General features: G+C 41.6%; 1 protein-coding gene across 4 annotated transcripts in view; it reads left to right on the top strand.

Annotated features, from left to right (window-relative positions):
* LOC106584070 (phosphatase and actin regulator 1) overlaps positions 1-14,392 on the top strand; it is a 91,281-nt gene extending 76,889 nt beyond the window's left edge. For 2 of the 4 annotated variants that reach the window (XM_014168910.2, XM_014168908.2), the window contains exons 3-13: positions 3,386-3,466; positions 3,789-3,914; positions 4,103-4,309; positions 4,482-4,755; positions 6,183-6,376; positions 7,037-7,193; positions 9,006-9,061; positions 9,177-9,238; positions 10,036-10,176; positions 10,281-10,357; positions 11,162-13,535. In XM_014168910.2, coding sequence (XP_014024385.1) covers positions 3,386-3,466; positions 3,789-3,914; positions 4,103-4,309; positions 4,482-4,755; positions 6,183-6,376; positions 7,037-7,193; positions 9,006-9,061; positions 9,177-9,238; positions 10,036-10,176; positions 10,281-10,357; positions 11,162-11,177 — 1,391 coding nt within the window. In that variant the 3' untranslated portion in view covers positions 11,178-13,535. Of the gene's footprint in view, positions 1-3,385; positions 3,467-3,788; positions 3,915-4,102; positions 4,310-4,481; positions 4,756-6,182; positions 6,377-7,036; positions 7,194-9,005; positions 9,062-9,176; positions 9,239-10,035; positions 10,177-10,280; positions 10,358-11,161 lie in introns of all 4 variants that reach the window. The other 2 variants (XM_045706305.1, XM_014168909.2) reach the window with 1 other exon arrangement.
* The last annotated feature ends 1,033 nt before the right edge of the window (positions 14,393-15,425 follow it).

The raw sequence follows: 15,425 nt of genomic DNA on the forward strand, positions 1-15,425 counted from the left end.
CACATCGACAACAGCCACCCTCGAAGCAGCGTTACCCATGCAGAGGAAGGGAAACAACTACTCCAAGTCTCAGAGCGAGTGACGTTTGAAACGCTATTAGCGTGCACCCGGCTAACTAGCTAGCCATTTCACATCGGTTACACCAGCCTAATCTTGGGAGTTGATAGGCTTGAAGTGGTGGGTATAATTTGTGGAACGTTCCAACAGGAATCTGTTCCAAAAAACATAAAGTAAAAGGTTGCCAACCAACAACACATACAAAGTAGCAAAGCATATAAACCTAGCTAACTAGCTGCCGAATAAGCATCAACTCACCACGTAGCTTATTCTTAATGTTTGTCCATAGGCAAACAGACATGTGAGGACAGACATTTTTCGGAATAAACGTGATGAGTGAAAAACGCAATGAAATAGACCACTCCCTACCCGGTATCTTATTCTGCCGCTATACAACTTTGTATGCGTTGTTTTTTGGAAACCTTGTTATTTACAAAGTTTTTGGAATAGATTCCTGTTGGAACGTTCCACAAATTATACCCACCCAGGTTGAAGTCATAAACAGCGCAATGCTTGAAGCACAGCGAAGGGCTGTTTGAATGAATGCTTACGAGCCTGCTCTGCCTACCACCGCTCAGTCAGACTGCTCTATCAAATCATAGACTTAATTATAATATAATAAACACACAGAAATACGAGCCTTAGGTCATTAATATGGTCGAATCCGGAAACTATCATCTCGAAAACAAAAGTTTTTTTCTTTCAGTGACATACGGAACCGTTCCGTATTTTATCTAACGGGTGGCTAAGTCTAAATATTCCTGTTAGGCATTGATGTTTATGGTTAGGTACATTGGTGCAACGACAGTACTTTTTTCGCAAATGCGCTTGTTAAATCAACACCCGTTTGTCGAAGTAAGCTGTGATTCAATGAAAATTAACAGGCACAGCATCGATTATATGCAACGCAGGACACGTTAGATAAACTAGTAATATCATCAACCATGTGTAGTTAACTAGTGATTATGTTAAGATTGATAATTTTTTATAAGTCTAATGCTAGCTAGCAACTTACCTTTGCTTCTTGCTGCCCTCGCGTAACATGTAGTCAGCCTGTTAATCCTTGTGGAGTGCAATGTAAGGCAGGTGGTTAGAGCGTTGGACTGGTAACCGAAGGTTGCAAAAACGAATCCCCCCCTGAACAAGGCAGTTAACCCCCGTTTCTAGGCCGTCATTGTAAATAAGAATGTGTTCTTAATCTGACTTGCCTAGTTAAATAAAGGTGGCCAAAAAATTTTATCGGCAAATCGGTGGCCAAAAATACCGATTGTTATGAAAACTTGAAATCGGCCCTAATTAATCGGCCATTCCGATTAATCGGTCGACCTCTAATTTCTAGAATTTACATTGCATTACTGGAAGCACAGTGGTTAGTAAACTGTTAGATTTACAGTGCAGGCAGCTAGTGCCAACGATGGGCAAAATTATTTGATATAGGTATTTCAATACCTATTTTGTAATTTCTATTTCACTGGCCTGAACTACAATTCATGAGTTTTAAATACATGTATTTTGTATTTCCTAATACAAAAAATAAACCTGCAAGTAGCCCGCTTAACTACAACAACATTCTCAGTAACGGTAACATCATCTTTTTACTTGCTATGACTGTGATATGTTCTTGTTTTATCTACCTTAGTTTAATGCACTGAGTACGGTTAAATACACACAATAATGTGATTATTGTGGTTAGTCAGATTAATGTAATAGTTTGATTAAAACATTTACATGCTTTGCAAGAAGAACGATTTCCCTAATAATCCTGTGTACATGGATACATATGAAATCATGCTACCTGATGACACTCTGATAAATGCAGAAAATCTTCAATCAAAATAAACATTCTACCACAGCGAATGTTATTTTGGGGAAGCATTTTTGATTCTGAGTTTGGACATATAAAGTTTGTATGTGAAAACCACTTCTAAGACGCATACATTCAGTTGTTCCAAACTCACTTCACTTGCGCTGGAGGGATGCTCGCTCGGCTGATGCTAGCACATGCGCAGATCACACAATGCTGGAATGCCGATTAAGATGTTTGCATTTCCTAATAATTCAAAAGAATGCTCAGAAAATAAACGTATCACAGTCATTGCAAGTAAAACATTTCTGTAACAGTTACTGATAAAGTTGTTGTAGTTAAGGATACATTGGTCTTCAAAGTATTTTATATTTGTAACAAGATACCTTTTGATGTGTCTTTTCCCATCTCTGGCTAGTGCACAGTACGTTACTGTAATATTCACAGTAACTTGCCATGAGCTTCCTATAAGTTACTGTAATATCAGAGCAATGAAACAGTACAATACTGTAAAACTAGCCACTTGTAAGAAAGTAAATGCTACTGTTATCATAACATTGGTATTTTACTGTAATTACATGGGATTGATGCAAGCAGGTTGGCTGCTAGGTATTTGTATTTTACAGCATATAATGGATATTTCGTGTTTTAAATCACTTGCATTTCTAGGGGCCTAAACAAAGGCTTCTGAACTGGCCGTGATTACAGGGCAAAACACCAGTAAAGGTTTAAGACATGCTGCCGCTCTGATCTGTCCCCTATACACTTTAAATTGTTCAGGTACTACTACCACATAGCAATTCATTTGGTACAGCATTCTCACTTACAGGTGCCTTAAATACAGCCTCTTACAAGGCACATCTCAAAATATGTTCATGGGAAAGAGATTCTTTCGCCGTCCACAACATTTTCCCACAATGCACCATAATTCACTGTATGCTGCTGTAAATATACAGCAAAACAGGTGCACAGTACTATATTTTACAACAGTGTAGCGGAATACCGTTGAGCACCCTTAATGCATTGCTCTTTACAGTACTGTACTGTAATATAGAACTGTACATTTATTGCAGTAAATTTACAAAAATGTATTACAGTGTTATAGTTTGTTATGCAAAGTAGTCCACACACACACACTCACCAGTGGGGCGCTGCCCTGTCTTTCTAATCTCATGCTGCTCCCCCAGCTGTCGGTGCAGTTTCTGATTTTTCTCTGAACAGAATTATTATGGCGTGTTAATATAATGGCATACATTTTGGCATAATTCAAATAGTCAAACATATTCTCGCAGCCAATATACTGTATGTTGACTGTTACACTAACCATACAGTATTTTTATCACAGGACCCTAGCCATAACTGGGTTATGATTCAGACAGAGACCAATGTATCAGAAAAAGAACGTGCCGATTCTGCTGGCCAGTTATAAGCACAGTGAAGTTGGTGATGAAGTAGAATAGAGTAGAATCCTGTACCATATGATGAGAGTTAATGTTGTTGTGATGTCATATCCTGTACCCTCAGTCCTGGAGAGGAAGATGTCGACCAGGCAGAGCAGAGAGGATCTGATCAAGAGAGGAGTGATGGAGGACATCTATGACAAAGGTGAGGGGTCAGAGAGAATAGAGAAGAAGACAGCAGAGGGAGGTTAGAACGCAGAGACTTTTGGCAGAACTGTTGTAGTTGTTCTTTGTTGCGTAATCAAAAATACTTTTGGCGGAAATGAAGTCAAGTCATAGTCGGCATCACAGCATCCACATGGATTGATATCCACACGCCAGATATGTACTGTGAACATGTTATATATATATATATATATATATATATATATATATATATATATATATCTATATATCTATATATATATATATATCGCTCTCTCTCTCTCTCTCTCTCTCTCTCTCTCTCTCTCTCTCTCTCTCTGCAGATGGGGCGGTAGTAATGAGAGGAGAGGAGGAGAAGATGGAGAACGGGAGGTCTCCAGCATTAGGAGGGTCTGATCCATCACCATGTGATGGAGCTGAGCTCATGGATGGAGCAGGGTCAGCCATAGGTACGTCTCAGGCCTTCTATCAACACACTTATGCAATGGTTCATAGTCTCTCACTGTGCTGTTATTTGACATCTGATTGGTCAATGTTTTTCTCAAATCTCAGGCCTTCTCCCAATACGCTCACCTATTGGTTCATTTCCATTCACCCTGTTCTAACATATCATCTGATTGATTTATTCTATGCCCAGGTACAGTTGAGTTCCAGATGTCTGGAGAGGGGGCGTGTCCACAAGACCACACCCAGAATCCCAGCCAGCCTCCATCCACTAAGAAGGTTATGGTGTATCCAGGCGAAGGGGCTGGGGCAGAGTCATCACATCACACCATAAAACATAAAAAACAACCCCCAGTGCTACCCCCCAAACCGTTCAACAGGCTGCCCAACCACATCACAGGTCTAGCCCTGTAATCCTCTGTGTCTATGCGTGTATCCCTGTGTCATTCTTTGCGTTTACTTTGCTTTCTGTTTTTACTGTACACCAGCCCACCAGCGTGCCGTTTGTGTGGGTGTATCAGTGTGTGTATCTGACTCCGATTTTTCTCTCTCTCTTCTCTCTCTTCCTCTAGACGGTATGCCAGTGAAGCTGCCCTGTATGTCCATGAAGCTGTCGCCTCCTCTACCTCCTAAGAAGCTGATGATTTGTGTGCCTGTGGGTGCGGGGGGGAGCATGGAGCCCTCGGCCCTCACCTTTCAGAAGTGCCCCCCTCCCTCCCACCACGTGGGGTCCCTGGGGGGCCACTCCCTACACTACGGGACCCTCCCTGTGCCCCTACACCCCCCCAGCCGCATCATCGAGGAACTCAACAAGACCCTGGCCCTCACTATGCAGCGATACAAGAGGTGAGGATTAAGGCGAAGTATGTGTTTGTGTGTGTGTATCCATGCCTCCATGTGGATGGATTCAGTGGTTCACATATCCAGTCTGCCTTGTACCCTATTCCCATTGGTCCTGCCCTGTGTCTACACTACAGCAGTGAGTTGGATGGGGTCGTTAAGGAGCTTGTTTATCATGTGACTAAGGGTTTCTAATCAGTAGGGTTAAATTGAGAGTTACCGTAAGGAAATTAAAAACTTGGTGTATTTGAGGCTTTAAAAGGCTTCTGACATGATTTTCCCTTACGGAAAATGTATCAACCCCTACAAAAAATGTCCATAAATTACAATCCACATAATAATTCACATGTCCTATTGCTGCAGGATTATTTTTCTGCTGTAGCAAACTGGCTCACCTACATCTGCACTCTAGGCAGCATTTTCAAACGTCTGGTCAGTCATACACATCTCAGTACAGAGACCATTTAATCGAAACCTTCCCTGGAGAGCAGCATGGCTGGTGTTGACTTCAGCTTCAGATATAGAGCTGCACAAATTCCCAGAGCCTTGGCTTTACCTCTGGGTGTATGTGTATCATGGGCTGGTGTCTAATCAGTTCAGACCATTTTAGAGCACCACACACACACACAACACCATCTCCATCTGTCCACAGACACATCACACACGTGGAGAACACTCTGCAATCGACCCACACACTCTGTGACTGATGTGCCAGCGCCAGATTGGCCTCCCATGATCCATCACTCTAATTGGTGGGCCGGCAGGTGGTTATGGACTCAAGCACATAATAGATGTAGGCATCCTCTTCCTTTTGTAGCCCTTTTTTGAATTACTCATTTGCTGTCTAAATGTTATGTAAGGCACGCCTAAAATGAGTTTGTAAAAGCAACAGAGATCATTATTCTCCATTATGGGAGCTCCACAGTTGCTGGATTGCTGCTTGCCTTGCTGATTGGTGATGCTGCCTCAAGGCTCATTTGTGATTGGTTTGCAGTTTGTTTTTGCTGTGCCTCTTGTCTCCCCTATAGTTGAGACAGGCTGTGTGATTTAGGCGTGGTAATGTGAGTCTCTAAAGCCAACCATGTCTGTTACATCCCTCCCTTACATCTCCGTTACATCCAGTCAGTATAAGTCATGCAATGCTTCCCGGCAGAGTGAGGTACCAACATTATTTTAGGAGCCACATACTGTGACAATTAAGAGAGCTCTGGCTTGTTTTTCTACAGTGTTTCTGTCTTGATTTCTCAGTTGAGTTGAGGTGCCGTTAACATGAGTTCGAGGTTATAGGTCATAGCTCCTTTCATAATAACTGATGGTGGAAACAACCTGACATTACCTAACTACTCCCCTGTCTAACACCACACACATGGATAAACAGACACACAAACACCCACCATCTCTTGCTAACCTTTTACCTTTCTCACTGACCTCAGCTCGCTGCACCACGCGGTTCCCACGGTGATGATAGCATGTGACTACAACAAAGAGAACCTCCCCAACGAGGAAGACTATCAAGAACTACCTGGTTCGTACAGGGACGAGGATGATGATGATGAAGAAGAAGATGATGATGATGATGAGGAAGAAGAGGAGGAGGAAGATGACGAAGATGAAACACTCTTTACAAGTAGGTGATTGTTTACACATAATTGGTTTGGGACCGTGGTGGCCGTTTGGTCTCTGCTTGGTGCCCCTGCTTCCTGGTAACAGCCTCAATGGCTGCTGGGATATGTGGTTCAAGAGCTCTCCTTTCATTGGACCTCTCCATTCAGGGCTCTGGTTCACGTCCCTGATTTGAGTGTTGAATGTGACCAATCAAATCGCAGAGGTGACAGTGGCGTGTGAATGAGAGGTGTTGCGTAACCTGTCTGTTATGTCATGAAACGCACACGTACACCACGGCTGGTCCTCAGATCCCTTGTTCCAGTAGTTCCCTTCACTCTTTTTCATAAGCAGTTTTCTGAATGAGGCCCGTTATGTCTATGAAGTATTTATACACACCTCTCCTCTCTGTAATAAGGTGATGTAAACAGAAGAGTGGGTTGGAAACAGTGAACACACTCCCATCCTGTAGCTCTCACTGGATAGGGTAACCGCTGTGCCAGTTGAATTGCTAGTGCATGAGTTAGCTGTGGTGCTAGTAATTCCAATTTTATCAAAATGTTATGGACAAAGTTTGCTGATCTTATTCTGGCCTCTAAAAAAAACAATTTGTCCATGTGTGTGTGTGTGTGTGTGTGTGTGTGTGTGTGTGTGTGTGTGTGTGTACATGTGCACGTGTGTATAGGTACCCTGGCTCTGAAGGTGTTGAGGAAGGACTCCCTGGCAATTAAGATCAGTAACCGTCCGTCACAGAGAGAGCTGGAGGAGAAGAACATACTGCCCACACAGTCAGACCAGGAGAAACTGGAGTTCAGGCAGCAGATAGGCACCAAGCTCACACGGTGAGAGACACGCCCACACACATATGGATGCACACCCTCCCTATAGCAACGGAGAGGACTTGAGTCACATTATCATATAGGCACCAAGCTCGCATGGAGAGAGTCATATTCACGCATACAAACGCACGCAGGCTCTTACACATTGCATGCAGTCAAAACGATTGCCAAGCAACAAGCTATTATGGTGTGAGATGAACTCACGTGTGCTTGAAATCACACACACACACACACACACACACACACCTCATCTCCCAGTCAGCGCCTGTACACCCTGCTGTGGCCTGGTTGAGATGTGACCTGGCTAATTAAGACAGCATGATAGACGACACCTCATAATGGAGAGAGGAAGCTAAGCTGGAAATGAGAGGAAGTGGAAGTGAGGAAAGGTAGAGGGACGGAGGATGGAAGGAAATTGATGAGAGGTAGAGGATGGAGGGAGAGTAGCAGAGAGCCTGTCACATTTTTTAAATCTTGAATCTTGAATATGCCAGTGAGAGGGCAGACATCTTCAAGTGGGATTTTACGCTCACAGAGGACAGAACATGAGTACAGGAGGGTTGTGGCAATATCAATCATGTATATTAACCCTGGATTGCTGATGCAATGTATGAGAGGCTTTGAAGCCACCGGTTGGCCATATTGGCACTGCGCAGTAGGAGCGGTCCTCCATATGAATGCATTTAATTCTACAGTATTTCAATAAAATGAAATGCATATATTTTTTTACACCTTTTTCTCCCCAATTTTGCGATATCCAATTGTCCCTTCACTGCAACTCTCGTACGGACTCAGGAGAGGCGAAGGTCGAGAGCCGTGCGTCCTCCGAAAGACGACCCCCGCCAAGCCGCACTGCTTCTTGACGCAATGCTCGCTTAACCCGAAAGCCAGCCGCACGCTGTACACCTGGCGGCCGTGTCAGCATACATTGCACCCGGCCCGCCACAGGAGTCACTAGAGCGCGATGGGACAAGGAAAACCCGGCCAAACCCTCCCCTAACCTGGACGACACTGGGCCAATTGTGCAGCCTCATGGGTCTCCCGGTCGGCTGTGACACAGCCTGGGATCGAACCAGGATCTGTAGTGATGCAGCTAGCACTAGCGATGCAGTGCCTTAGACCGCTGCGCCACTCGGGAGGCCCTAAATTACATGTATTTAAGTATTTTTTTGTTGTTGTAGTGGGGACAGTAACATTAGTAATCATGAAAAATTATACTTTAAGTAAAAATGTTTATGTTTAGTGCACATAATATAATTTAAAAGTATGCATTAAGGTGTCTGTAATATAATAAATGTAGCAAAAACTAATGTAGACACATAAATGCATTTCTAAGCTTCCAAAATATTTTTTATAATGGTGGGGGAGTGCCAAGATGGAGACATGTGGCTTTAACACAGCGCCCCCTATCAGTCATCTAATGTATATATAAATCATTGGGAAATACAGGAAGAAAACAGAATTCACAAATCATTTCCTTCCTTCTATTGCCTCCCACTCTCATTTGTCACACTCACTACAACTTGCCTTCTCCCTCTCTTCCCTCCCTCCCTTTATCCATTTATCTCCCTCTCCATCTCTCTGCTTCCCCCTCCCTACTCCTTCCTCCCTCCCCTCTATCTTTCTCCATCTCTTTCCCTCCCTCTCGTTGCTGTATGAATCATTGTGTCAGACTGTTGAGGTGGTAAATAAATACATGTAAATCTGAAGCAGTCACGGCTCATAGAAAACCTGCTCTGACATCAGCAAGTAAAACATAACACAATAAAACACGTTAGGAAATGGTCCAGACTGACTCTAGTTCTATTTCCTCAGGAGGTTGAGTCAACGGCCAACTACAGAAGAGCTGGAACAGAGAAACATACTCAAACGTAAGTAGCACAGACTAGATAGGCAGAAGACACACTTTCATTTCTTATGAAATTGACATAGTGTCTTCTGTTATGTTCTATTCTAACCTGTCTCTCCTTCTCTCCCCTATCTCAGGCCACAATGAGCTGGAGGAGCAGGAGGAGATGAGAGAGCTCAAGAAACGCCTATCGAGAAAGGTGAGAGAGGGGAGGGTAAGAGAGGGGAGGAAGAGGCTACGAGAGGGGAATTGGGTATCAATTTCCATTACATGACAGACCATTGGAAATATGAGTGTGTGTGTGGTGACCCTCAATCACCACACAAACACAGCTGGCAGGTCCAAGGCATAAACGACATAAGCAACTGCTTAGGTCCCTGCAGCCGCTAGGGGGCCCCAGACCCAAAATACAGTTATTTTAGTACAAAAAAAAATTGGAATGCAGTCGTGTTCCCTTCGACAGACTATCCATTATATTGACCAGATACTCTAGTGGCCACTCTAAAGATGAAAATAAACGTCTTAAATAATGGAAAGCAGTGGGGATGGGGCAAGTTCAGGTGGGACCATTCTAGCCAATGAGAGGGCTATACGCTTTTGAAAAACTGGCACAACGCCGATATATAGGTTTTTTTTTCTCAGAGTTGCCGGGATGTCACGTGTCCTACTTATATCAGTACTCTCGTAACAATCTAAGAATTCCAAAAATTCCAATCCATTTTTCTTTACCCAAAATGCCACCTGCTGGAGAATACAGATTTTGGGCCCAGTTATCCCTCTCACTTTGCCTCTTCCTCTCTGTCGCAACTTACTGTTGAGAGTTATAATAGTAGAATACACAAGGTACAATTTTGAAATTTGGTTGTGCATCAGCAGTTTTTCTCTTGTTATGTCAGTCACTGCCAGACACCAATAACATTTTGCTTAGAGCCCCCAAAAGACTAGGGCCGGCCCTGCACACGCACTCTCTGATAACCCTTTTCCCCCTGTACCCAGTTGAGTCAGAGGCCCACAGTGGAGGAGTTGAGGGAAGCTAAGATCCTGACCCGCTTCAGTGACTACGTAGAGGTGGCTGACGCTCAGGACTACGACAGGAGGGCAGACAAACCCTGGACACGACTCACAGCTGCTGATAAGGTAATAACACTCACATGCATGTGTGTGCACACACATACACAAATGCACAGTCATGTGGATACTGTTTTCTCAGACTGATCTCTGGCTCTGTTTGTCCCTCGTAGGCTGCCATACGTAAAGAACTCAATGAATTTAAAAACACAGAAATGGAAGTACATGAGGGTAGTCGCCATCTCACCAGGTATGTACTGTATGTCACAGCCATACTACAAGCTGCAAGACAACACAAAGACAGTAGCCCATACCTCAAGCTGTATACAGTAACTATTTGAAGACGCTATATATCAATTTTCAGAAATGTTGGCAAATTACCTTTTATTGTTTTAAAGAAATTCTGAAAGAGATTGGTATGCTTTTTCACTACCTAATAATGGAATGAGGTTGTTCAATGACAGATATCTATTTGTTTAAAATGTATCACTTGGTGGTTTCATTTCAGAGACATTTTAGTTTTTTTGCTAAATGCTATATATCCACAATAAATAGACCCGCTAGGTTTTACACAGTCAAATGTAATAAATAACGGGGAAAAATATTATAAATAAATGTACAAATGATACATTTGTGACAGCAATATTTACATGTTTTTTAAATAATTCAATACAGTAATATGAGATCTGTATGTAAAACATTTGTCATTTAGAAGATGCTCTTATCCAGAGCGGCTTACAGTAAGTGCATTCATCTTAAGGTAGCTAGGTGAGACAACCACATATCACAGTCAAATATACAGGATACGAACATTCCATTCCATCTAAACAATGAAAATAGCATTTAGCAAAAAAAGCACATTTTCATACACATCTAAAATCTATTAATAAAAAATCTGAGAACAGTAATATTTTACACACACAAGAAGGTACCCATAAGCAATCATTTTTGATGAGAAAGCACAAATGTTTAAAATGGGTGGATATAGCGTTTTGGAAATCAACTCCTCATTTAGCTCTCTCTGTCTCTCTCCCTCTCTTTCTCTGTCCTGTAGGTTTCATCGACCGTAGTTCTTCTTCTGCCATATTTTACAAGAACCTCAAGTGCTGGATCGCAAACTACTGCCTCTGTGTACCACACCCCTTCGCTTCCAGAACACAACAAGACTAGAACTGGACCAGAACCACACTAGAACCGGAGTAGAACATGTAGTGAAACTGACCGAAAACGTAATCTGAACCTGGAGGGGTGTGTGTACAGAACCGGGCAGCTGACACTACTCCAGGCTCCAGTGTTGACCCAAAATATGTGCCAATAACAGGATAGGGCAGACTGGATCAATCACAACAGTATCTTGGTCCTGTGGTTATAGAGTGGTCACAGTGTGGTCATGTTGGGGTTGCGGAGAGGGAGCATCGTACACATGGAGAGAGATTGATGGAAAGCACTGGATGGACTGACTGACTGGGTTCTCCTCTAAACGGAGATTATATGGACTAAAACGTATTGTTTTTAACAGCCTTTTATTATCCTTTTTAATTATGAAGATAGTTAATGTGTTTACTTTACTGCACTTTAGTTTTTGACGGTACTCTATGGAGGGGTTATGGAACTCTATTCCTATATCTGTGCCAACAAGACTTTGGGATTGTGGGAGATTGAGTTTGGGAGGGCATCCGTAAGGAATACAGAGAGACATCCTACAACTGATTGGTTCAAAAATGATTATCCTCCAAGGGTTGTTGTTCCTGCCTTTTTAATACTTTTTGGTACATTATTAGTTTGACTATTTTCCATTGTGGGCTGCTGTTTTGAAAACAGAGGGACCAAACCCTTTTAATCTGATAGTACTGCAGAATAGGATTCTGTAATAAGTGTGTTGCGGTTAAAGTACTACTTACAATACCGTATACGGTATGTGCTACTCTGAAGGAAACTGTAGTAGGAGAATATGATCAGAATATTTACCTCTAAAAATGTTGAAATACAACGCAAAACTCTCCTGTCCGTGTTGTGTTCATGTTGGGATATAGAAATGTGAACCAAGCAATAATTGAACTTTTCTTTCCTCCATCTGTCTCTCTTTCTGGGCTGCATTCAAGTGAACAAGTACAGGAAACATTTCAGAGAGCTAGCCGCTCAATACCAAATACACTTTGAAATGCTGTTGTGATCTTGAATGCAACCCAGATCATCATTATTACTGTTGAGAGTTCTGCAACCCTCTGTATAGTGTCACTGTGCCTGTTGTATTGTTTACATGGATGAAAACATTGCCAAATGTACTTTGTTTGAAAGACATTTGATCAAGTATGTTGTCAATATAATGTTTCAGTAGCGTGCTCCATAGACTGGTAAGTATCAGTTATGAATGGAATTGTTCAATTTCTCACTGTTCTCAAAACAGGAATTCTATGGTTCCGCCTGGTTTGGCTTCATAGTGGAGAACCTACATTAGACCACCCTTTGGCTGTGAATGAAAGTACAGTACCACCTTTTGCTCACAAAAAGCCAGACACCTCAAAATACAAGGAAAAACATTCTTCTTGTTTTTTTACAATGAACACATGCAGTTGATGAGTTGGTCTTGATTGTTTAGTCTGAGAACCCTTTGACTTGTGGTGTATCCTGGGTGTGCGTGTGTCTGCGTGCGCGTACATGTTCATTAGGCACAAAACAGGAAAATGTTTTACAACGGAGTGCTTACTTAACACGACCCAGGACTCAGTGTTGTCTCCCTGTGCCTCTCTCCTGTATCCAAACTAACAAAAGAGGACACTCTTTGTATAATATATGTACATAGTACAAAAGAAACTTGGAATTGAAATATGTTTTTCTTTTTTGTACAGAAGGAAACTGCATGTGATGATTGTTAACTATTTGTTCATCTTCTATAGCCCTGTTTATACCTGGTTCTAACTTGGGTCCTTTGTCCGGATCTTGTCCAAATTCTGATTATGCCCACGTTTTTAGGCAGGTGTAGAAAATCAAAAGACACATTGTGATCTGATTGTGATCAGATCATTCTGCCCACTTCCGGAGGTAGTCAGGCATGCATTGTGTAGACAGATCTGGACAGAGAAACCATTTAAATCATTATTCTGCCGTCTAAAATCATTGACAGGTGGCCCCATTGACTGATTACATCAACATATCTTACAATAAATAAATATTATTTTGAAAGAATAACTCAAATAATTTGCATAAAGGAAGGGACCTGGAAATCTGGTCACAACACAGACATAGTGGACAGATAACAGACATTTTAATAGCCTGTGTAGACACATTTCTGGAAATGTGGGCCCAATCAGAATGTAGACAAGATCAGGACAACCAACCTATGAAAGCACCAGGTATAAACGGGGCTTGTGATGTATGCAGTTTCTTATCTAAAGGAAATATATATTAAAAAAAAACCGTTAAATGTTCATAACTGCTTTTTTCTTCAATCTCTATTCCATACATACAGTGGTGTACGAAATGATTGACACCCTGGATAAAGATGAGCAAAATTACTGTATAAAATAAATCATTCAAATATTAAGATATATTGTATACTCCAAAAATTGGGATTTTTTTTATTTTATACTAATGCAACTGCTCAGAGAAAGATTTTGTTTAACAAGTAATAATCTTTTTTCAAAAATAGGTAGGGGTCAAAATCATTGACACCCATGTTTTTAATACCTTTCAATACCTCACATTGCAAAGATAACAGCACTGAGCCTTTTTCGAAAATATTTTATACACATGGTGTGCGTTCGTTAATTCACTCAGGCTTATCTACTCCGATTTCAAAACATTCCTCTGAGTGTGTCCGAGTGCAGAATAACTGAGGATTTTACGAACGCGCATCACCTGTTGAATATGACTGGTGTCAGTAAACGTCGGCAAAAGAACGTAATTAAATTGTTGCCAGCAGCACCATTACAGTCAAAAGGAGTCTGTATTGAATACATGCCCACATCAGGGGAGATACCTATTTAGACAATCCCTAGCTGCTGGCCGTGGGGGTCTGTCGTACTGTGGGTTGTCACTCTGGCGTGGCCTAACACACCTGAAACCAATAATCAATGTTTCACTAATATCCTAAAGATGAGTGGGGTGTGTTGGGTTGGGGCGCTGCAGGGCCGTGGACCCCTAGGGGCAGGACGGGGTGACCGAGCTTTCTTGTGTGCAAAAAAGAGCTCCACAGTACTATTAGCGCTATGGAGGATGTACTGTTTCTGTGTGTTAATGTGTAGGTATATGTGTGTTTTTATTAAACTTTTCTTTTTCAAACCTTTCCCCTGAGACAAAAAAAAGATGGGAAGGAAGTTGTTGGGGAGAGAGTAGAGTTATTGACTAGACTGGTGGGGGGGGGGAGGGGGGTCAGGCGTGTAGGCGGCTCGGGCTGGCTGGGTGGTCTGGCTACACTTTGATATAGAGGATGTCTTAATATGGACAATCAAAAGTTACATCTTTGTACTTTATTTGTACGAGTTGTTAGGCTATTGGTTAAAGGTACAACACAATATTGATTATTGAATAATCATTGATCTAGTTCAGTCTTAATCACTTAAACATATTTAATAATGATCTCTTACCCAGTGGTGGAAAAAGTACTCAATTGTCATACTTGAGTAAAAGTAAAGATACCTTAATAGAAAATGACTTAAGTAAAAGTGAAAGTCACCCAGTAAAATACTACTTGAGTAAAAGTCTAAAAGTATTTGGTTTTAAATATACTTAAGTATCAAAAGTAAATGGAATTGCTAAAATGTATATTAAGTAAATCATTTCAAATTCCTTATATTAAGCAAACAGTTTTCTTGTATTTTTTTATTGATGAATAGCCAGGGGCACACGCCAACACTCAGACATAATTTACAAACAAAGCATTTGTGTTTAGTGAGACCGCCAGATCAGAGGCAGTAGGGATGTTCTCTTGATAAGTGTGCGAATTGAACAATTTTCCTGTCAAAATGTAACGAGTACTTTTGGGTGTCAGGGAAAATGTAGTAAAAGTAAAACGTACATTATTTTCTTTAGGAATGCAGTGAAGTAAAAGTTGGCAAAAATATAAATAGTAAAGTAAATTACAGATACCCCAAAAAACGACTTAAGTAGTACTTTAAAGTATTTTTACTTAGTACTTTACACCACTGCTCTTACCTAGCTTGATGATTGTGGGCATTTTTGCTTATTTTTTTGTTCTAAATAGAGACAGCTTTCGGGCCATGGGTCATATTAGATTGTGTAGAAATGCAGGAAATTAGCTGCCCCCCAATTTTTTTCAAATCACATTTAAACAGACCACAGCCAAGTTATACTCCCCC

The sequence above is a fragment of the Salmo salar genome, chromosome ssa23 (assembly GCF_905237065.1).
Source record: "Salmo salar chromosome ssa23, Ssal_v3.1, whole genome shotgun sequence".
NCBI lineage: Eukaryota > Metazoa > Chordata > Actinopteri > Salmoniformes > Salmonidae > Salmo > Salmo salar.